General features: G+C 35.5%; 2 protein-coding genes and 1 long non-coding RNA gene across 3 annotated transcripts; 2 read left to right on the top strand and 1 right to left on the bottom strand.

Moving 5' to 3' along the window:
- The first annotated feature begins 904 nt into the window (after nt 1–904).
- On the top strand, nt 905–13,814 carry LOC119071989. Its single transcript, XR_005086764.1, has 3 exons — nt 905–914; nt 7,488–7,492; nt 13,780–13,814. It is a non-coding gene; the product is annotated as an uncharacterized LOC119071989 (long non-coding RNA).
- A 582-nt stretch (nt 13,815–14,396) lies between these two features.
- On the top strand, nt 14,397–16,112 carry LOC119072023 (NADP-dependent malic enzyme-like). Its single transcript, XM_037177141.1, has 6 exons — nt 14,397–14,540; nt 14,585–14,986; nt 15,057–15,396; nt 15,461–15,588; nt 15,649–15,928; nt 16,054–16,112. The coding sequence occupies exons 1-6, from the start codon at nt 14,397–14,399 to the stop codon at nt 16,110–16,112; spliced, it is 1,353 nt and encodes a 450-aa protein (XP_037033036.1).
- Nucleotides 16,113–20,733: 4,621 nt separating this feature from the next.
- LOC119071988 lies at nt 20,734–21,707 on the bottom strand. Its single transcript, XM_037177111.1, has 3 exons — nt 21,442–21,707; nt 21,201–21,382; nt 20,734–21,137 (listed from the first exon to the last, which is right to left on the bottom strand). The coding sequence occupies exons 1-3, from the start codon at nt 21,660–21,662 to the stop codon at nt 20,788–20,790; spliced, it is 753 nt and encodes a 250-aa protein (XP_037033006.1). The 5' UTR covers nt 21,663–21,707; the 3' UTR covers nt 20,734–20,787.
- Nucleotides 21,708–23,028: the final 1,321 nt, after the last annotated feature.

Here is a 23,028-nt window from a genome sequence, read left to right as displayed (position 1 = left end):
CTAAGAGGGTCCACTATAAAGGATATCCTAGATTTTGAAAAAGGTGAATCTAAAGAAAATATCAAAAAATCATTAATCTAATATGAGGATATGCACAACAACACAATGCAAGGTCCTCTGTTTGTGTCCTGTTGTGTGTGTCCTGTTGTGTGTTCTGTTTTAATTTGCTGCAACATTTTCACACGGTTAATATCATGAAACAATAAAAGTTTCCATTTATTATTCAACAATTAACCAAATAATGAAATTTAAATATGAATTTGAATTCGCATCTACTACTTTTGATATTATTATAATTAACTCTACTCAAAATTTCAGTTCTCATTCCGTCATCATAATAATGTACATTATAATTGAATTGAGTTCTTTAAAATAAAAAATTCCCGCTCGTTTCATACAAAATCTAAAATTTTAGTCAACGAACACATAAATATTATTTTTTTTTGGAAAATTTCGTTACCATGGAAATTCAATAATAATGGAACTTAATTTGCACCCTTTCATTATCGCCTAATTGCTCTTCCATTACTTCAATTAAACCGTCACTTTGAACATGTCTATAATCTAATTTTTGGCATTGCTATTTTATAGAGAGGTGACAATGTGTACGGGTGTGTACAGCACATATATAGATATTTTAATGGAAAAGCACCCGTGTAGATTAATGTGTTATTCCTTGTTATACGCTTTTACATTGTATGATTTTAAGGAATTTTCTGTTTAGTATAGAAAATTTGGTGAAGAGTATTATAGAATCAAAAGTATTAGAGAGTGTTTAGGAACATCATGTGAAACAATTGCAGTAACATCGAAATGGCTTTAAATATTTTGTCCAGGTCCAATTATGAACCGAATCGTGAGTACACTATAAATTCAAATATTTATTAAGGTGGATTGGGCCACTAAACCTTAGAGTAATTATACCCAGAGAGGAAATTCGTACGACGAAATGTGGTCCCAACATCAGTTTGTATAAGATACCCATTTCGTATAATTTTACACCATTACATGTATGCATTGATGCTTTTCGCTTTTGATAGTTCGATTTGCTCTCTTAATTAAGGGGCAAACACACAATACCAATAAACATTTCGTATTTCATGTTGGGACCACATATTTAACGTAATTTTGTTCGAAATTTCCTCTCTAGGTACTACGTCCCACCTGTTGGGTGGGTCAGATCCCTTGACTGTTTGTCTGAGCTTCTCAATAGTATTTTTATTGACAATGATCTATTGATTTATTTCAATGAAATGTAATTTTGTATAATATAAAATACCCCAGTAAAAAATGGCGCTTCGCTCTGGCTGCAAACTTCCCACTCATTAATTTTGGTTCAGTTTTTTCAGTTTTGTTTACAAGGCAAAATTAAATAACAAGACTCAAGATCGTTTTAACAAAGAGTAGAAAAGGCTTCTTTTGAGAACTACTCCCAGATTGTTGAACCAATCCGTAGAGATTACTCCAGTTATCGTGTTAACCAAGAGGAGAATAGGCTTCTATTGATAATTACTCACAAAAACATATTTAGAAGAAGAAATATTAAACGGTCTAATAATTCTCTCATTGAAGATTTAATTCTGCTTAGTTTCATTGAAAATCTTCGAACCGTTGTCCATACACTAATGAAACTTAAACTCGTGTTATTTGCGGCCCTCGCTTCGCTCTGGTCACAAACTTCACACTCGTTAATTTTTGTTCTATTTATTCGGTTTTGTTTACATAACAAGAAAAATACTATTGAAATAGATAAAAAAAAATGTTAGCAACATAATCTATCTTGGAACCTAACCTCAGGAATTAATTCCATTCTCCACCAAACAGTTTTTTTTAAATCCGTTGAGAATTACTCAAGTTATCGTGTTAACAAAGAGCAGAAAAGGCTTCTTTGGAGAACTTCTCCTAGATGGTTGAACCGATACCAACCATTTTAGAACTTGACCTGAGGATTTCAATACTTCATTGAATAAAAAAGGTTTTTGAAAATTCGTTGTGATTTACTCAAGTTATCGTGTTAACAAGTAGCAGAAAATTGTTACATTTAACGTTTTTTAATCACATTTCCATACATTTTTAATCATAGTGAACGTGTTATGTACGGTGTATTTTCTTTTGTAAAACCCATGACTTAAATACAGTCAATGGAATAATTACTCTTAGCACTAAAAACTTACCACAGACAATACTAAAGTTACTAAAGGCTGAGGCTGTTACTTTTTTTTATCAAAATACCAATAGTTCCAAGGCCATACATATTGTCAAATTACTGGCAAATTTTATCGATAGATACCTAACCACATCGATATTTGTATGAAAACCGAGCTCTGTGGATGAAATCGTGTTCGTTCGGCCAGTCAAATTTCGTGTTTACAGTTACTTGGAACAAACCTACCGACAAAATCTTGTCCTTCATTAATTTTAACATTAATTTTCGGTACATAAACGCACATTAGGCAAAGGGGTTCGGAGGGTTGAACTTTTTTTTCTCAGATTCCAGAAGCCATTTTTTCTTCCTCTTCAACAACCTGTAATCATTGAAATATTGTCGGAACGTTCCCTAAAAAAAATTAGAAAATTACAATATCGTTGTAACGGTTCGTTTTCGCACTGCTTTGTGGTAATCTTCTTCTCATGTGGTAATGCGAAATGAGTGATCGAATTGTCGATTATTTAACAGTAGCAGACAGCAACGTAGCAACATTATCGGAAATTCCTACTCTTTTTGAACAACCAATTGAAATATACTATTAAATGTAATGCTTAAATGCCATCGACGCGTACTGTGTATATATAATATACTCACCCGTAGAAGCTATTTCCTCCGATAGAAGAATTAAAGTTTGCACTTCTTCTCCACAATCAAATCTGAACTTGATTGTTGGATGTTTGTAACTTTTTCCAGCAACATTCTTAAAACTCGTTCCACTGACTGTTCGTATTCGCACAGCCATATAATAGGTCATAATTGCAACATTTCCGAATCGATTTTCATTGGTTCTTTGTTCACAGCTGTAGAAATGTCCATTAAAGATTATACCGTGTGCTTACACACCCTCAAGTAAAACTATTAATCATTGCGAAGTGTTTGCAATAAAAATGAATATAAAACTACAATTTAGTCAAAACGATTCTTCAGTTAGTAATTTCTCTTTTTCTTCCTTTTCTTCTGTGCCACTCAACCGGAAGCACCATTATATTCTTTACATATTTGAATTTTCTCTCAGTGTCGGAAGAAAAGGAAGAAAATGTTTTCTAGTGTTTCCATTTCAACACACAGATTTGATTGCGTTGTGGGCCCTCTATCCGTATCATAACTTATAAATCACTTGATCGAATATACGAAAACGAAAATCTCATCATTTCGAAATCCATATTTCCGCAATACTTAACTCCTTTGCATATATTATGTGGGGCGGCTGGGTATGTCCGTTTCTTTCAAGTATATCTTTTTGATTTATTATATTCATATCTCGGATAAAAGGACTTTAATCCTTAAAATCTCGTGACCTAACGTTCAGTCATGCAGAAGTATCATAAGATTGCGGTTGGCCGAGTAATTTTCTTTTCAAAAAGCCATTTTCAAACCGTGAAGCGAGGCGATGTGTGGTGAGCTTTTTTATATATATATGGGTTCTTCTGTAGTTGGACACTTGTCTGTAGTTGTACATATATAGAGAGACGGCTATCGAGTCTAGACTCGTTTAAAATATCCCTTTTATCTTTTTGTATTTAAAATTTATTTTTTTCCTCTCTCTTTCAAATGCTGGTGATAGAAATTTCGCAAAGTTTTAGTCTCAGTTCGTTGTACGATTGATTGAAAGTACTACGCTCGTTCATAGCACAAAGTAAAAATTCGGAGAATTCTATCCGTACAGAATGTTCGAAATTGTTTTTAATGTTGAAAGGACTGGGAATGCATCTCTAAGTTTTCATTTACAGAAACTGTTGTGATTCATTTATAGCTGGATTAACACTTGAATCAGAATGAAGATGGGAATTGTATAATTTCCTCTTTTTTTCCTGTTCTCCGTTTCTATGTGACTCTTGACTTGAAGTTTTTATTTGAGAATTATTACACTTTAGTGTGCAATTATACATACCAGACAAACACGGTGGAATGTATTTTTAAAATTTCACAATTCCTCTTTTCAACCATCCATCGCATGGAAAAAGAAAATCTCTTGGCCGCATTTTTTTCCTTGTTCATTTTTTTCCTGCTGTAGTCCGCAATCTTAAGCCAGAAGAAAATTAAACCCAGTAATAACTTTAGAAAAGCTCCCAAAGCGAACATAAAATATAATTTACGATTTAAACACATAAATTATGGTCGAACGGAGGCAGCAAACGATATATACAATTGACCGACAATGACTTTTTACTTGCCATGTAATCTCGAGTTTGGCTTCTTCTTTCGTAGAATTTTTTTTTTCTCATCCCTCTCAACGTTTCGGTGCAATCGTTTGGTATTTAAGTTTAAGGAAAAATATAAAAATTAACGCCTCGAAAAGCAATTATATAAGAGAATGCCGAGGAAGATGACACTGATGAGGTTAAAGGGTTTTACGTTTTGAGTGTAGAAGTCTCTTGATAATTTTTCACTTTTTCCAGATGAAATGTAATTTTAACTTGACTTACTTTTAGTTATATTTCCATCGGGTTTCACATTCTATTGTAAAGTGAGAGACAATTCATTCACTTGTTAAAGGATTGAATGCGTTTTTCCCCCTCAGAGTATAAGCGCAGAAATACTTTCAAAAATATTTCTTGATTACTCAGCAGAAGCAGTACAATAGGAGCTATTATGAAATGTCAACGAGTCAATCGACTCCTTCAGATTCTAACATTTCTAACAAACATTTCAACCAACAACAAAATTCAAACCAAGCATTCAAAAAAATATTAACGGTCAATTGACCACTTATTTTGTATGAAACGTCGGACCTCAGTGACATTATCCATTATACCGACAATTAAAACCGAAACCTAATATATATGAGAAATTCTGAAATTCTCAGGCCCCTATTTAGTAAATTGCGTTGAAAAAGTCGAGAACTACACTCACTACATAGAAGGGATGGAAATTGTTGACTTTGATCCTATAGCTAGCACATCATTAGATAGTTTTTGGGTCTATTACTTGATTTGAATTAATGAAATCTTTTACTTCATTTCTTTTAACAGGCTTTTGCTACGTAAGACAACATAATAGATGATTTGACTGTCCGTAATCTCTGTCTTCTTTGTTCATCTCATCTACATACACCCTAGTCACTTAAACCAACATGTTACTACCTTGTATGTTATGTCAAACTTGTTCCTAGAAAGATCGCATGAATGAATCGCTAGAATCTAGCAGCTAGATTACGTTTTCTTGTAACTATTGGTCATAAACCCCCCAGAAAAAGGTTAATCTAATTACTTAAACTTTTCTCCTAAATTCTACGATTTTTCAGACCGAACTTTATTTGTAAATATTATTTATGGAACACAAGTTTCGAGCAAACAACACAATGTTTCGTTTTCGTTTTTTTTAACAGAATCATAAATCCATCCAAAAATGACCTTTTTGTTCCTTGATAACCTTTCGATATAATATTTTATGGCAGAACAATGCACACAAAAGCTCAACTTGTAACAAAATTTGTCCACACAAAAAAAAGTCTTGAACAAAGTGGAAAAAAAGTAGAATGGCGCAAAGTTCAAGTTACATCCTCTCATATGTTCTGTACAATACCGTACATATAATTGTTGTTGTACTTTTTACCATGAATGTTCTGCTCAGCATACATACATACGCTTATATGTACTTAACTTTCTGGTCGTCAGTTATATCGTCAAAATATATCAAACAAAATTTATCTGTATTCAGTTTAATGTTACATATATGTTCGGTTATTATGTGCAAGTTTTCGTATAAACAAAATTATTTTTTTGATATATTGGAAAAGTTATGATTGAAAAGTTACATCCTCGATTTGTGTTCTCTTGCAAAAAGGAAAAAAGAAACACAATCGGAATGGTATTTTGTATCCATCAGAGGGGAGTTTTAAATTTTGAATCTTTGCATTGAAAACTTTAAAATTAATAGAAAAAGGACAGTCGAAGTCGTTTGTTCATTGTCACAAAGTGGTTGTTATCCTTTCACAAACGGCATATTACCATTTTAGGAGATTTGATGCTTAATTTCGTTTGTCCAGGGTCAGACTGGCTATCAAAAGGACATATTTAGTCCAAAGAGGTGCCAATATTGGAATTTTTGACTAAAAAGGTGAGAGGATCAATTGATTTTATCATTTTCAGCAACACACTTCAAGCAAAAGTGGTACTCTAAATAGGGTACTGAAACTTGACAGTGCTCCATACAAAATTTTACACTGTAAAAAGAGTGGTGGTAAAATTTCATACAAAATAGTACTCTATTTGGCAGCTGTCATTAATAGCACTTTTGCTTGAAGTGCGTTGTTTTCAGGCAATATCCGAGTGCCGAGCCATATTAAATACATAGCACTATCTATTTTAATAGTTAGTTATAGTGCTAAACTGATGAGCGCTGCTGTCAACTTTACCCGAAGGGAGAAACAAGTACTCAATAGACTTATCTGATTTTTTATGTGTTAATTTTATTAAAATTGAGTAAAAAGATACAGTCAGAGGCAGTGACATTTCAGCATGAATTTGCTTCAGCTGTTTTTCAGCTGATCCATTAGGCATGCTCTGTTTCACAGGGGGGTCCAAAGTTCAGCTGGAGATGGGTTTTCCTGGTCCGGAAGGCTAAAATATTGGACCCGTATTTTTTTTTAGAATTATAAAAATTAATTTAGGCATGGGGAGCGAGGCATTTGTTCATATACACAAATACATTGGTTAGAGGAGTAAAGAAGATATGCACTATACAAACACTATATATCTTCTCTCCTCTAACCAATGTATTTGTGTATATGAACAAATGCCTCGCTCCCCATGCCTAAATTAATTTTTATAATTCTAAAAAAAAATACGGGTCCAATATTTTAGCCTTCCGGACCAGGAAAACCCATCTCCAGCTGAACTTTGGACCCCCCTGTGAAACAGAGCAGGCCTACTGATCCATACATACAATCAAAACGACGCCCGTAATGGTGGTAAAAGCGCATAAAGACGCATAAACACATTTGATAGTTTATGTGGATCAGCTGGAAAACAGCTGCAACAAATTCATGAGAAAATTTCACTGGCTCTAAGTGTACCCGTGTCTAGAAGATAGATAAACTATTATATTAAGGCTTACTATCGGGTCAGGTCAACCTGAAAATGTCAGGTCAGGTCAATTCCAGGTCAGGCCATGGCAATTATGTGAGTTAAGAGTCACCAGTACTTAGCTAAAATTGTAGCCTACATTTGCGTGTTTCGTATTTCCTTTTTAATGATATATTTTCATCAGAATCCTTTTCGAAAAATGTACGACCGCAATAACGACCACGAATGTGTTAGCTTTCAACAAAAATTAGTTTTGGTTGTAGTCGTTTGACCAGCTCTGAGAAAAGCGAGAAGTTTAACGAATTTTTCATAATCTGCTCATTGTTCTCAGATCTGGTCGACTTGCTACAATCAAATCTATTTTCTGTTGAAAGCTACCACATTCGTGGTCGGAATTGCGGTCGTACATTTTTGAAAATGAATTCTGGTGGAAAGATATCATCAAAAGTAAACTAAAATCCAGTATCTAAAAAAACGTCCAAATGTACGCTTTTCAGTGTCGGTGCCTCTTAAAATGAAAGATGTTTCGTAAACATAGTGATGCTTGAATGATTTCTGGCTCGATGGAACATCTCGTCAGCGTTAGAATATCAGGGAAGGAAATTCACCCTCTTAGATCGGTAGGATGTAAGACCATTCAAGAGCCAATTGAAAAGGAATTTATAACCAACGCCGAGCTAAACGATTAATTCTTTGAAATTACGGACTAACGACTTTTATTGTAGACTTTGATTTCAGGTCATCACGTTATTTCGAGTTATTTCAGGTCATGGCCTGAAAACTCAGGTCAGGTCAGGTCAAAGTGAATTTCTATTTCAGGACAACCTGACCTGACCTGTAGTAAGCCTTATATTATATTTTGACGAAAGTTGTTTCTGTCTAAACTTAATAACAGAACTTGAAACAACCCATCTGTTATCTATATAGACTTCAGAAATAAATGACAATATTTGACTAATGCAGTCTTACATAGCTAAAAGCATGTTTAAAATAATGAAGTGAAAGATTTGAAATCAATGTCTGTATCAAATGAAGTAATAGATCCGATAGTAAGTTGAGTAAATAAGTGATAAAATGAGTAAGTTTGCATAATTCAGCCATAGCTCATTTGTAAACGAATTTTGTTATGATTTAGTATCGAATCGCCACAGTTCAATCTGTAAACAAATATGAGTCGAACATTTGTAATATTTCGAGTAATATGAAGCGATTCAGTTTTGAACAGTAAACAGTTCCGTATGTGCAGTAATTAGTGTCCTAATTAATTAGCGACAAATTCTCCCAAATAATTTTAAATTCAGATAATTTTACTAGAGCACTGCGCCGTTCAGCTGATGGACAGTTGGCGGCTAAAACGTAGCCGACACCCTTCGGCGGCCGGCTAGTATGATATTTATGGCGGCTAGCCGGCTCAGCCGGCAGAATGATTCCACACAAAATTTGTTTAACCAATAAAGGACTAATATTTCACATTCGGAATTTTTGGTAGGCACGCGATCGCCAGCTGAAATGAAATTAATCTAGGTCCTCTTTTGTTAAACAAATTTTGTGTGGAATCATTTGGAATCCACAATGAGTCCCAAATCAAAATACCTGACGATATTCACTTTTGTTCTCCTGTATTGCTACAATCGAATCAAATCTCATAGAAGTACGCAAGTCGGAAGTCAGTTACAGAGATATTTGTTTCATATGGATTAGACGAAACCGCTTCCATTCAAAAAAGGAATCAAACATTCAACAAAGGCTTTAGCTGTTTAAGCTGATCTCACTCATACTACAACTAAAACACGCGCACGATTTACCATTTCACATGTAGTACATTCATGACTTTATTGTACTGCCCTCTATCAGTCGACAGGTGCGTACACAATTTTGTAAGCCAACGAAAAAAATTGCTGCAAAATTCTCCCAAACTGTGTTAAAACCAAAACTTTCTCAAGCCATCTTCCGCCGCCGATTTTTAACATGGCTGAGGCAGCTGAGAATGGTTTCGGTGGCGGTTCCGGCTAATGTGTTTTTATAATTAAAAAAAATGATTGGACGTTGAACTGGCACCGCAAATTGTTACGAATCGTGAGTTTTCTAAGGTGAGGATCGAACCAAATTTTATCTACGATTTCGAAATCCGTTTCTTAGACATCAGAGCAGAAAGCATGTATAACTATAAGGAAGGGCTATTTTTGTGAAAAGTTTTCCTAAATTTTCCCACATTTTACAGTTTTTGTGGAAAATCTGGGAAAAGGTTTTTCCGTATCGCAAGATTTCTGAAAGCCGTTGCGGAATTTGGTAAATCTTTGTACAAGCAACACACACACTCTGTAATTCTGGTGATAAGATGTTAATTCATTCAATCCATGGCCTGGCCATGCAACAATAACTCGAAATCATAAGAATAAAATCTGTGCGAAGAGCGAAGGGAGGGGGAGGTAATTTTTACTCCAGCTGCATCCGAGGAAGAAACTGTACTGAAGAAACAATTTTTATAGTCAAGTTTGAGGCTCAAGCCTTCAGTCCTGAGCCTTGGGTCATAGAAAACAAGTCTCAGCAGTTTAAAGACTACTTACAGGATGCAATTTGTAATCAATTTCTTTTCATCTTTTTCATCTATAACTGAGACAGTTCGGGATTATACGGATAATGTATGGTGTTCTAGGAGTTGCCTCAATTCGTTCTATTAAATGAGATTTATATTTAACGAGGTAGAATTAGCCAAACATTCGGGACGAATCGTTCCGCATTTACAGCTTCTGCTTTGAAATTTTATTTTTATTGCTCCTGTCTAATGAAATACAGCCAACCCCAGTTAACCTTTCAACCTCTATGACTCATTGACATTCTGTTAGACATCCACCAACCAAGGATCTTCATTCGTTTCATTCAATACTTACAGTGTTTCGCATCGGCCCTCACTCGTCCAGCACTATTTCCTATGCCTGAATTCGCGGTCAAATTGATATTTGGTATGGAAAGAGGAGTACATTTTCATTTTCATTTTGGAAATTTTAATTGGTCAATTTGTTCTATTTATTGTTTCGGCAACTTCGCGAGCATAATCTATTTCTTCGTTGTTCAAGCTCGATTTACCACCAAACATTGATTCGTTCAATATAATTTGTATTTGCGTTTTACGAATGTCGATCACAGTTCTGTGATGCTCAATGATCAATGCTGTTTGTAGAGTAAACAAAAACCGTTTTTAGAATATAAAAAAATAGAGGTCTCTGTGATATTTTCGGCAGTTCAATGCCTTTCGATCCCAACAATTATGTGCATGAATGTCCTTAGAACCAGTTTTGATTACACTGGTATGCAATTTATGCAATTCGTTCGCAATACTTGCGGCAATATATGATCTGCACGGGGAAATCCTCTGTGCCTTTGTAAACACTATTTTCACTGTAAACATTCGAACACTTTTTGTAAATGTCCAGAACGTTTGTGTTCATTTTTGCATTTGTACATGTGTACACAACACACACACGCAATTGTGAAAGTCGCAGATAAGACGAAGGGTCGTACAACATCCTTTTTTTTGAATATTCTCCTATGGCAATTGAAATCCAACGCAACCCTTCACTAAATAATTTTTTTTGAAACAATAAGAGAAAGCGGAATGATAACGCTTCGATGTGTTTCATTTGCATTTTGGCATTAACAAGTAAAGGTAACGTAATTTCGTTTTTTTGCAAATCTTGAATTTCTTTTCAGGCAGACGAAGGATTGTTTCAGCATTGGTAATAAATTCATCGAAAAGAAACATCGATGCATTTATTGCCAATGCTGAATTACAATAACGGAAACTAATTTTCATTGGAATAAAATGAAGCAAAAATTTCATTTCATTCTACTGCAAATTAATCCCAACAATGCTCTATGCCGACCTAATGACGCTAGAGCCATCGGTCTTGACCATAGTTGTCAAGCGCCTCGTCATTGTAGAATTCCTCCAACCCTTTTTTATATTCATTTTAGAGTCACGGCAAAATGTGCTCCCGACCAATCTTTAGGGCGTCCTTCAGCTCCCCTCCATCTGCACAGGCGGAACAATGGCCAAGGTATCTAACCATGGTCACCGTTACGTTGGAGACTAACATATCTCGAATCCATTGGTTTCAGGAAACCAATGTCTGAAGTTTTCATCGCCTTTAGATGAAAACAAAGCAGGGCAGGGAACCATGCACATCAGAGTTTTTCCCTTGCAGAAAATTCCATGTGTGCTTTGCATACATTAGGGAATAAGGGACGTAAATTGCTTTCGATTTAGTTTTGTGAATATGTTCCATTAGTGTGTGATGATGAAACATGTTTCCATGTCTAAATCAAAAGCAATTTACCATATAGGGTATATTAGGCAAGGTATTAAATGTAGGAGGTACTTCTGCCTTCAAATTTTTTAAGATGGCCGACTTTTTCAACCGCATTATGAATTATGAATAAATATTACGAAGTTGAGCACATTTTATCTCCTACATTACCTTGGTGTTAGGTGTATCGCTAATTATTACAAGACAAAGTCAAATCATCCCATCAAATGAACAGTACATACACACGTTTATATTAAGGGTATTCACGGTATATTGCTTATATCGAATATAAGTCGTTTAAATGACGAAAAACAATTAGATTTCGAGTGAACGGATTTTGGTGAAACAAAATGTATATTCAAATCAACGCGAATTTTTTTTTAAATTTGTATTCTCTACCCTAGTGCAAGAAATATCAGCATCCAGAAGATAAAATTTATTTCATTTGTTGGATGGTTAATTTTGTCACGTTATTTTTAGCGATTCAGGGACTGAATAGGGTTGAATACAGGTAAAAATGGTAAGATAACTAACACTCTTTTGTATTGCAACAGCTTTTCTATAGAAGCTATTGCAAAAGTTTCAAAAAGTGTTAGAAAATTTGTAACTAATAGCTTCACACTGAAACAAAAACGGAATACGAACGTGTGAAGTTAAAAACTTTAAAATTTTTTATCTGTCTAGAACGATAATCTCGAGCTTATCCCTCTAGGGAGTTTTTGTTTATCTCGATATATCTGTTCTCGACATATAAAATATGATATGCACCTATTGCCAGACTGTTATTTTGACGTGAAGGCATTATGACCCACGCCTTCGGCTAGGTTTGAAGCTGAATATTGGAGATAAAACGACAAAATATTAAAAAAAGGCAAAAAAAAATTAAAAGTAAAAAAATTTGAGCCGTAAAAAAACAATCAAAAAAGCAAAAAAAAAAAAAAAAAAAATTACCGGCAAAAAATTTGAGCCGTAAAAAAAAACAAACAAAAAAGTATAAAAATAAAAAGCAAAAAAAATATTAGCGGCAAAAAATTTGAGCCGTAAAAAACAAAAATGTAATTTATATCCCATACCGTGTCCTTCCCTTTAAATTAATCTAACACGTCCAACCCGATTTACTCTAACTCAATTTTAACAATTCCCTTCTAGTTCAGCCAAGGACCCATCGCTTTCAATACTCAACTACGGCAATCCGATCGAGTGGCAATTGACTGACTGACTCTGGCTGATTAAGATTTTCGGTATGATAATCAAAAAGCATTTATCACTCGGTTGTATAAATAACTATTATGGTACTCGAAAATCAGCGCCAACCCTATAATGTCGTTTTCTTTAACTTCAGTTTGACGGCTACGTATTGCCAGTCTATATCTATTTAGTGTAAGATAGAGGAGGAGGGTCGAAAACTGAACGTCATTTCTGAACGGCCCCAAAGCTAATTTGATATATCTTACAGACTATTACAAAATGAGTCGTGACAAATCAAAGGCATCCCGTTTGGGTATGACTGGACCGATAATTGCTGACCGTGCTGAGCATCGTACTGACATCGATTCGATCACCGAAAAATTGGCTGCTGAATCATTCGTTAACCGTAAGCACAATTTTACAATATTTATAAACTGATGAAAATTTCCCTTCGGATGATAAATGATGGTTTTTTACCCGAATGCAAATAAAAAACAAAAAAAATCGGAATTTATTGATTCCCATTCGGCCATTTTACGATTTAGCAGAAACCCGAATTTTCCTAATTTTCACCTTTATTTAGGAACCGGCACCAAGGCAGACCGAAAGGAAGAAGCTCTGAAAGCTGTGAAAGAAAAAATTGGTTACCTAGAACAGAAAGTTCACTCAGCTGGTTTTCCATATGACGCAGCCACCATTCGTCCTAATATCGACATGCTGATGTCAAAGAATAAGAAGGAAAGCGGTCGGTCTTGGAAACAATCACTTCATATAAAACTTGGATGTTGAACGCAATACACCTGCTGCGACATAAAACGCATCCACAATCCAGCATCGACGAAATCCAAACGGGTAAGGTTAACATAATAATATCTTTGAGCACAGCACTGCTACTAGCATGAACACTGAATTGACAAGTGTCAAATTGAAGCAGGGCTGTGCTTTGAGCTTTGATCCGATAATTCGAAATTTTGTTATGTTCTCTGACTACATTCTTTCACTCACGAGTTTTTAGTATGTTTCTTACTATCTCGATATTGAGGTCAAGTACTTTCAAGTCATGCCCAGTTTGAGAACATCCATTGACGTTAGAATCCCACATTGTAAAAAAATCAAGGATCAGTAAAATAAGCCCTGAGCTTGAGTGGACTATAGAATCTCACTATACTTTCAGACACTCCATTCAATCGCCAAGCAGTCGAGCGCACCACTCCCATCAACGTGAAAAAAACTATTCGTCTGCACATGAACAAAATTACCGTTGAGGAGAAGAATGCTGAAATTCCTTCAACAGTTCGCAGACACAAATTAGCTACTCCAACTGACAATCGCGTTGCAAGTGAATTTGTTGTGCAGAAAATTATCGACGGACAGATTTGGATGCGTCACGTAACTTCCTGGGGCAGCATGCCATTTTATCTGCAGACAAACCGGTACGAACCTTTCATTTTGGAAGAATATGGCACCTAAGGCAACAAAATCCGGAAATGCAACGTTTGTAAAGTTCGTAGACACAAAAAGGACTCACAGGAATTCCATTCTAACTACGCCCACAACGGTGGAAAACATTGTGACCAATGTTTATTCGTCGCCTTCACATTGGAACAATTCGATGCGCACAAGCCGAACTGTAATTTATACCGTTCGAACAGTTTACGATTGGAAATGGACAATGAACAGAACGTGGTCGAAGGTAATGGGTACTCGATATCGAAAGTCCTGGCGATACCGTTGCAACAACAGACTAAAACGGAATTGTGGATTGGAACCACATTGTGTTTGACGGCAATGGCTGGTGCTCGAGTTGCGGTAAATTTGGTGAATACGGCAAAGAAGCAAAATTTTGGCAAAAGCCATCGCAAATACTGTCCATCGTTGGCGGAGATGCTATACCCAACGAGTCAAATGTGCTTCCGTGGAAAGCGGATGTGGCTAATGCGTTTTTCTTTGTTGGGAATTTTGGCGGATCACCAACGGCAACAGAGTACACCAAATTTTTCATTCGTGAAGTGTTCAATTGCAACGCACACAACAAACCACACAATAACATTCACATAAAAATGAAACACGTGAAGGGCAAAATGCTACAGGAATTGTCAGAACAAGTCAACATACCACACAGACACATGCAATATTTACGCGAGCATTACCTCCACTCCAATCACAGTCACACTACCTCCAGTCTACAGTTCGATCCGTTTCCATTTCTGAATCACAACAGACAAAAGTATCACTTCATCGTTAACGATGCTCAGGTATGGATATGCAATTTTAGATAATCATCCATTCACATCTGAGCGAATTTTGTTCCCTTTTTTCTAACAGTGTACCGCATCAGTCGTAATGGCCGGTGTATTGGCCTCATTAAAATTGACCAACACCCGTTTGAGCGACAATACAATCTTGTTACAAGGAGCCGAAGAAGCTGCTTTGGCTATAGCTTCGTTCTGTGTTATGGCTATGAAGAAAGATGGTCTTAGTGAAGCAGACGCAGCTCGGAAATTGTGGGTGGTTGATAATAAGGGACTGATTGTTAAGAATCGTCCAAATGGTGGTTGGAATGCCAGTTTTTCGTCATATGCTCATAAACATGATCCGGCTGATACTTTGGCTGAGGCCGTCGAACAAATTAAGCCTACAATATTAGTTGGCGCTGCAGCTATTGGTATGCCCTTTTTGATGGCGATGCTTGTAAATCAAACACTAAACTTGAAAATTGATAATTTCAGGAGGTGCATTTACACCAGCTATTTTAAAGCGAATGGCTGAATTCAACGACAGACCAATAATCTTCGCTCTTTCAAATTCAACAAGTAAAGCTGAATGCACCGCCGAAGATGCTTACAAATATACCAGCGTAAGAAACAAGCTCACAATTTCTTATTTAGATAATCGAAATTGAATCAATATTTCACAGGGTAAATGTGTCTTCGCTTCTGGTTCGCCATTCCCACCTGTCGTATACGATCGAAAGACATATTTTCCAGGACAGTGCAATTCCTCACACATATTCCCAGGTGTCGCACTTGCAGTTATTTGCACTGGTGCATCGACCATTCCAGAAGAGGTATTTCTGATATCGGCCGAAAAACTGGCTGGTATGGTTACAGCTGCTGATCTGGATAAAGGAAGCTTGTATGGACGATTCGACAATTGTATCTTGCAAATTGCAACGACAAATTTTTTATACGAAGCAGGTACGGATTATTGATAAACGTATAGTTTTTCTGAGTTTGGAAGGTACATACGTAATGTTTTATTTACAGGTTTCGCTACGGTTCGTCCAGCCCCGAGAGATCATAAGACATTTATTATATCGCAGGTGTCCTCATATTTAAGCTCACCGTGATTGAAACAACAAAACCGACAGCGACCAAATGATTACTAAAAATTGTTAATAAGACATTTATTATATCGCTGTTCAATGATTTAAAATAAACGCAGCTCCGGCAGATGTCGAGAAATTGAAACTAAAATTTTTGTTTTCGTCACTGAGTTTCCGAAAAGTTTATCTTTTTATAAACATGAGTAATACTCATTGAGTATCTGACACATGAACATAATTATAATATCATGCAAATACCAAATGGATCGCAGGCTTTGGTTGCTGTTTTCAGGTTTCGAAAAAGAGTACGTTAAGAAGGCACCCGACGGAAAAGTCACATTTTTGTAAATAAAATGTGCTGCAATTTGAATCAATAAATCAATGAATACTTTATGTGTACACGAGGTTTGTATTAAATGTTGATTTTTCCCGCAACTCCCTGACGCAAAATCTATTACTTCAGTTGTTTGAATAAACGTTTTGCTATATAATAACATTTCTCGTGTGTTTTTGGCCTGAAGAATTTGGATAGGTGGGAGGTATTTAAATTTTGATTTTACTTTCACAATTCACGAAGCCATACAACGTTCGGACTTAAGTAATTATGAATGAAATTATGTGATTGCATATTATTTACAACTGGAGATTACCAGTTTACGAGATAAAAGTGTAGAATGTTTAAATTAAATTAATTTCGCCGGAAACACTTTTGCTTAAATTTATATGATTTTATATGGGAGATAATCGGGAGACATAACGGTAATTTTACAACGAGTGTTCCCAGTAATGTTTACATAATTTCCTAGAATCTTAGACAATTTTTAGTTTTTTAACACATTTTTAAAAGAAAGTTTATTGATCAATAAATAATTCTTTGCTAAAGTATCGACAAGTATGCCAAATATTTCGTTTCAATAGATATACTTACACTTGATCATAATCAAAGAGAAAATGGGCCGAGCGCTCATCCCTGATTTTTGTTGTCATTCTGGATAATAGTTGATGATGCGATGATCAGTTGTAGATTAGATCGAATACACTGACTGATGAATAATTGTAAAATGTGCAATAAACCTCAGAAAATTTTTCTTGCAGACATTGAGTTGGTCTTTGCCAGTAGACCTTTTTTCATACTAAGCTAGTAATATTTCAGTATTTCAGTTATAATGGAATTCTGTTTCTTCATAACTTTAACATTCTTTTTCATTGTTATAACCTTGATATCTTCGTTCTTCAGATAAATATTCAAATTCTTAAATTCCAATTCGAAAAAAGAGATTGGTATGAGCTAGAAACTATAATTTTCTATATTCCATCGATTAATTGTACGCGTAACGTAATCAAAAATTATGAGGGTGATGAAAGAAGTCTAGACGAAGAATGTTTTACTTATGCAGGTACAACGGTGGTCATCGATCTATTTTAATATATGTCGTTTTAAAGTCCTTATAGTAATTATTAACGGATATGCTATAGATTTATATGTTTCTACTTGTTTATTTGTTTAAAGGTTCATCGTGAAGGTTATTGCTGATTAAAACAGTATTCAATGTTCCACACACGACATTAGTACAATTATGTAATCTACTACTTCGATCGCTTAGTAGGACATTACGTCCGAGCGAGGTTCGCGAGGCTGAATTACCACTAGTCAAAATAAAAATTTGGAATCTCGTATGTACAGTGCTTCACGTGCGCGAAAAACGGACTAAAATAGAATAAAATACTTCGTTAGTTTTTGTTTTAGCTCATTTACATTCTGATACTAATATAAGAAAATATAAAGAGTCGTTGTCGGTAACAGATGACTATTCGTCGTTGTCGATAACAGATGACTTTAGCTAACACTTTTATTAAAACATTTTGTAGAATGGAAGAAAATCGATTTTCCAAAAAATAGGCTCCTTTCGTTACTTCGTGCTGAATGTGATCCTAACGCAAAAGAAACCCCAAAAAATATTAACTTGATTTCGAAATACTGATTCAGTGTTCAATTTCAACCATTAATGTGTTGATAAACTCCCTGGAATACGTTATGAGTTAATTGAGTCATAGAAATTTATATTTAAAAAAAACAGACAAAAATTGCGTTGACATTCAGCATAGCTCTGCTCCTAGCATGAACCAGACTGGAGAGCCGCCAAATTCCGGGCCCAAAACGACCCGCCGCCACCGCCGGAGATTTTGGTCGGCTAATTGCAGCTAGCCGCCGTAAGCCGCCGCCAGAGGTTTAGGTCGGCTAACTCGGCGGCTGGTGCATATTTTATCCAAAAAAGACAAAAAGACGACACAAACCAACAACATTAAATTCATTTTTTGGAACAGTACCGTCACTTGAGAATGTACTCCTACTTTTAATGTCCCTTGCGATGTCTATCTTTAAGATATTTTCTACTTTGATTTTCGTAAGTTTTTTATTTTTTCTTCAAAACAACATTCCAAGAAAAATTGAGTTGGACATGGTCTTTTGTTTGTGAAAATCCCAAATTTTATGAAAATCGTAAATATACGTAAAAACTGCGAAAATTCGATTCGTAAAAGATTTGAAATTCCATGAAAAGCGCAAAAATTCGTAAAAAGCGCGAAAACTTGTGAACAGAGCGAAAATTCGTGAAAAGCGTGAAAATTCGTAAAAAATCGCAGAAATTCGTGAAAATTACAAAAATTTGTCATCCAGCCGCCGCCAGCCGACCTTTTTGGTCGGCGGCTAGGCCCAGTCGCCGCCTGAACTTTTTTAACGGCTAAGCCGTACTTAGCCGCCACCGCCACACCTTTTTTGGACGGCTAGACGCCGCCAGCGTTTATTGGCTCTCCACTCTGGCATGAACACCAATTTTTCCAACGTCAAAAAGCCTTCAAATTTTCAAACATGTATGCGTGTACGAATGTGTTGTGTATTTTTACGAAAGATCTATGAGACCTATTAAGACCTATTTTGATTGCATTAGCCTCTGAATATGTCTTATGTTCCTGCTAGGAGCAGAGCTGTGATTCAGGTAAACAAACATTGTTGACATTTGTGTTGTGAAGAATACGTGCGACTTATATTTAATTTGAATGTACGTACGTTTCCGGTAAAATCAAAATAGACAAATAGTCTTTCCTCATGACAACTACGTAACATGAAACATATGTTCAATTTGAGTAAGTTTTATTCCGCCTAATTGGTTGTTACGACCAGAATATGTCCTATCAAATTCTTTTAAATGAAATCAATGATTCTCTGTACATCTAAAGAAGAATGAACCGTACACAACAAAATTGTTTAATCACAAATGTTACATTCACTTATGTCCCTTCATTCTCATGGTTACATGGTTACAACGACTGAACGACTCCTTTGTATTCAATTAACTCACATGACCATGAAATTTAATTATCGTACCATTAAGACATTAAAGTCTCTATCAATTACATCTGTTTTTGTGTTGTTCGACAAACACCGAAATCGAACTCATTAGACATACCTGCAGGCGAGACACATCGTTAATAATTTTTGAATTTTGTTCTTACAACATCATCTGTATTATGCATGCTAAATGCTCTCAGACCAACAAGCTTGAATGCAATGAAAAGTGCCACACAGCAACTAAGGGATTCATTTTATAAAATTGTGAATTTAAAAAAAAGTTGAAGAGCACTTAATGTGTCGTCTACTGAACATTAAGTAACTCAATTAGTCTCAGATGTTCTATGACTACACAATTTCGAAATGAGTATGTTGATGATGAAGTAGCTTTCTGATCTGTCTATGCTGAATAGTTTTTCTTTTCTTTTTTAATATAACAGTTCAATCATCAATGGAAAAAATTATATTTGCCAGACTTGTAGCGCAGAGGCAATTAATTATTTTGATATTATGTTGACAAAGTAGAAACAAGTTACACGGCTGAAAAAATTGTTGTTGTAAATTGCCTTCGATCAAAGTATTTTGAACAACTTTTTTAAAGAATTTTAAGAATCAACTTACCGAAAATAACCCTTCGAATATACTACGAGTAGATATAATTGTTATTAAGCCAAACAGTCACTGAAGAACCTTGAGTTCCTGCTCTGGGAAGATATTGGAACCATAGAACGTTAGGAACTAACCTGCCGCCACCTTAAATCGCGATTCAAAGCACTTAAAAATTCTTGAGCTCTGGGAGTAAAGCTGGTAAAAATCGTGCGCGCAATTCTTTCTTATTTGATCTTAGGAATAGGAATGTCAAGATGATTAGCTAGAGAAAAGGGTGTTTCAGCAGGTTTGCTCTCCACCAAAAAATCTAAAAGAATCTAAAACATTTTCCCGTCGAGATGATGTAATTTTCAACGGTTCTGTATTGCTTACGCTTCCCCACTACACGACAATTCAGCACATCCCAACACGGAAAAATCACAAAATATTCTTTTCCGCACAAACAGTATTTTGCATGACTAGGAATAAAAAGATGAAACGTAGAATTTTTGTGTGAATTTTGTTGATCCGAGGCGAAGCCGAGGTCAATAAACTCACGAAAACGATACTTATCTTTTTTATCGCGATTTATGTAATGGATTTTGCATGCTGAGGGCGTCGAAAGGAGTGCTTGAAACATGACAGGTACGGTACGCATGTAGTATGTAAACAAATTTTATCACCTCCCACGTCTTCCCCCTACCATTAAAAATTTAAAAGAAAAACAAAATCAACACCATAAGTAAATGTACTTGCGAAAATGTTGTTTACTGTCCATATAAAATAAATTCCAATTACATAACAGCTGACGCAAATTTATTGGTCAAGGTTATGTCAGTAGATAGAAGATGGTATCTGTATGCACTTCCATATTCACCGTGCATTTGTTTATCGACGTCTACGAACTTACAAGCATAGGTGCCATTCACTGTGAAGTTTTCAATTGTTGAGCGTTTTTCGGCAATCTTCAGCGTAAAATCTCTTTCGAACTCAAAGTCACTGTTAGGTGCAATTTCGTAGTGCGTTACTTTACCCTCTACGCCGGAAATCTTTTTCGTATCCAAGTTTAAACGAAATAACTTTGCCGATCGATACATTGCTACCATTTTCTCTATCACTGGAAAGTATTCGGCACTTTGTACTTCTGTGGAACGCTACTTCTGTTAGATTAAGAAAACAAATCTATTTGTTGATGATAAGCAAAAACCTTTCTCGCTGACATCTTGCAGAGTGGACAAAATAGCAATAACGTTACTATCGTGAGTGACTTCATAACTCGTTCCATTTGGATTGACACGGAGCGTTTGCGCATCACCGTGCTCATCAACATATATCATACTCCACAAGACATCGTCGCTTATTCCAACTTCGTCTGAATAAATTCCGTATCTTTAAAAAATTTAGGACATTAATTAAGGATAGGATTACAGTGCCACGTATATACTTACGATAACCATCCATTCGGATAGAGTTCGTATTTGGTGACAGCTTTTTTGGAATCGTAAGGATCAAAAGCGATATTCTTTTGGAAGAATTCAAATTCATTTTTAAGTAACCGAATTTGGTCTACAGTAACGGATGATTCACAGAATTGTGCTGACTCACGTCCAAAAATTGGAGTTATCATGAACACCAAGAACAAAAATAAAAATTTAATCGAGAACTTCATTTTGTCGTGTATTAAACAGAACTCACTCTCACTAAGTGATCATTTCTTATTTATGTCAATGATGTAACAGTAAAATTGGTAATCATTGAGACGATTAAGCAGAGGTCAAATGTTATCCATTTTTTTTTCGTTGTTGTTATAATAGAGTCAGTCAGAAACCTTAAGTGACGCAAGTGGCAGATGGATTAAGCTTTGTCGTCTTGATTTCTCTAGTCGTAAATTTTCTTTTTTCTCAGCTACATCCACTTGCAAAGCTCATTTTTAGACCTGTACGAATTATGTGCCTTACGTTTGTAACACGTCAATTGTCTAGAGATGCCAAATCACCGGGAAAAAAAATCCGTCTGTCATCACGATAACTTGGATCTCGCTCGTTCCTTGAATCTTGTTTCATCTGAATATCGGGTTTCGAAGAAAAAATTATGCCAAAATCAAATCGCGGGATCAGAAGTTAGTTGGAGTGGCCAATTTTTGTTACATTATCACCAGGGCTACATGCCAACAGTGGCTTTTTATTGTTGGGAAGAACGCAATCCAATGTAGTAAGTTGCATATATTATGTACCTGTTGCCTGGCAATAGGTGCATACCATAAATACCATTAATACCATTGTCTAGATGCACAGGTTACCATTTTGTTATAATTAGGGCACTGTGTCTGACTAATGTCGATTTTTTTTTACTGAAAGGGCTTCTCACTTTTCAACAAAAAAAAGCAGCAACCAAATCTTCGAATTCACTTTCATTAAAGTTAATAAATCGATAAGAAAAAAGATTAACTTATTCAACTAACCTAAGGTCCTACTTGTGATTGAAGTGACCTACAATTTAACTATATAAACATATTGACACTGGACTACTCCATTACAGTAGTACTCCAGTTCTCTCTATTCCGATCGTTAAATGAAATTACGAAAAGGTTGCTAGGTCATGCAAAGGATTGAAAAAGTTTTTTTTTCTTATCCAAACATTAACATAAACCGAATTTTGGATTAGGTATCGTCAAACAGACCAAATTGGTGTCGTTGTAACCGTGTCTGGCTATAGGTGTAAATTTTATGCTGTTCCAACATTATACATTTGAGCTAAGAGAAATTCCAATAATAATTTCCATTTTTATCGAAAATTATCTCTTTATAACGCATAGAACAGCACATATATGAAAGCTGCCTTGACATATAGATAATCATATCTTTTACCCAGTCAGTTGATGAATATGCTTACATCATATACACATTATTATATATAAACTGGAATACACCTCGCATATGTTGTGCAATTCGCTTCGATTTTATATGTACGGTGTGAATAAAGAAGTGTCAATATGCGAAGGCGAATGAATTTAACTTCAACACACCACCATCATC

Source organism: Bradysia coprophila (assembly GCF_014529535.1).
Source record: "Bradysia coprophila strain Holo2 chromosome IV unlocalized genomic scaffold, BU_Bcop_v1 contig_5, whole genome shotgun sequence".
Classification (NCBI taxonomy): Eukaryota; Metazoa; Arthropoda; class Insecta; order Diptera; family Sciaridae; genus Bradysia; species Bradysia coprophila.
Note: the sequence above shows the minus strand (reverse complement) of the source record. Positions and strands in the feature narration are given on the sequence as shown.

What these genes read in the sequence shown, in the direction of transcription:
- LOC119072023 (XM_037177141.1), top strand. Translation starts at nt 14,397, where the DNA reads ATGGACAATGAACAGAACGTGGTCGAAGGTAATGGGTACTCGATATCG. An exon ending in TGGCTGGTGCTCGAGTTGCG is followed by an intron (nt 14,541 to 14,584) that starts GTAAATTTGGTG and finishes TTTTGGCAAAAG; the next exon opens with CCATCGCAAATACTGTCCAT. An exon ending in TCATCGTTAACGATGCTCAG is followed by an intron (nt 14,987 to 15,056) that starts GTATGGATATGC and finishes TTTTTCTAACAG; the next exon opens with TGTACCGCATCAGTCGTAAT.
- LOC119071988 (XM_037177111.1), bottom strand. Translation starts at nt 21,662, where the DNA reads ATGAAGTTCTCGATTAAATTTTTATTTTTGTTCTTGGTGTTCATGATA. An exon ending in TATCCGAATGGATGGTTATC is followed by an intron (nt 21,383 to 21,441) that starts GTAAGTATATAC and finishes AATTTTTTAAAG; the next exon opens with ATACGGAATTTATTCAGACG. An exon ending in GCAAGATGTCAGCGAGAAAG is followed by an intron (nt 21,138 to 21,200) that starts GTTTTTGCTTAT and finishes AGCGTTCCACAG; the next exon opens with AAGTACAAAGTGCCGAATAC.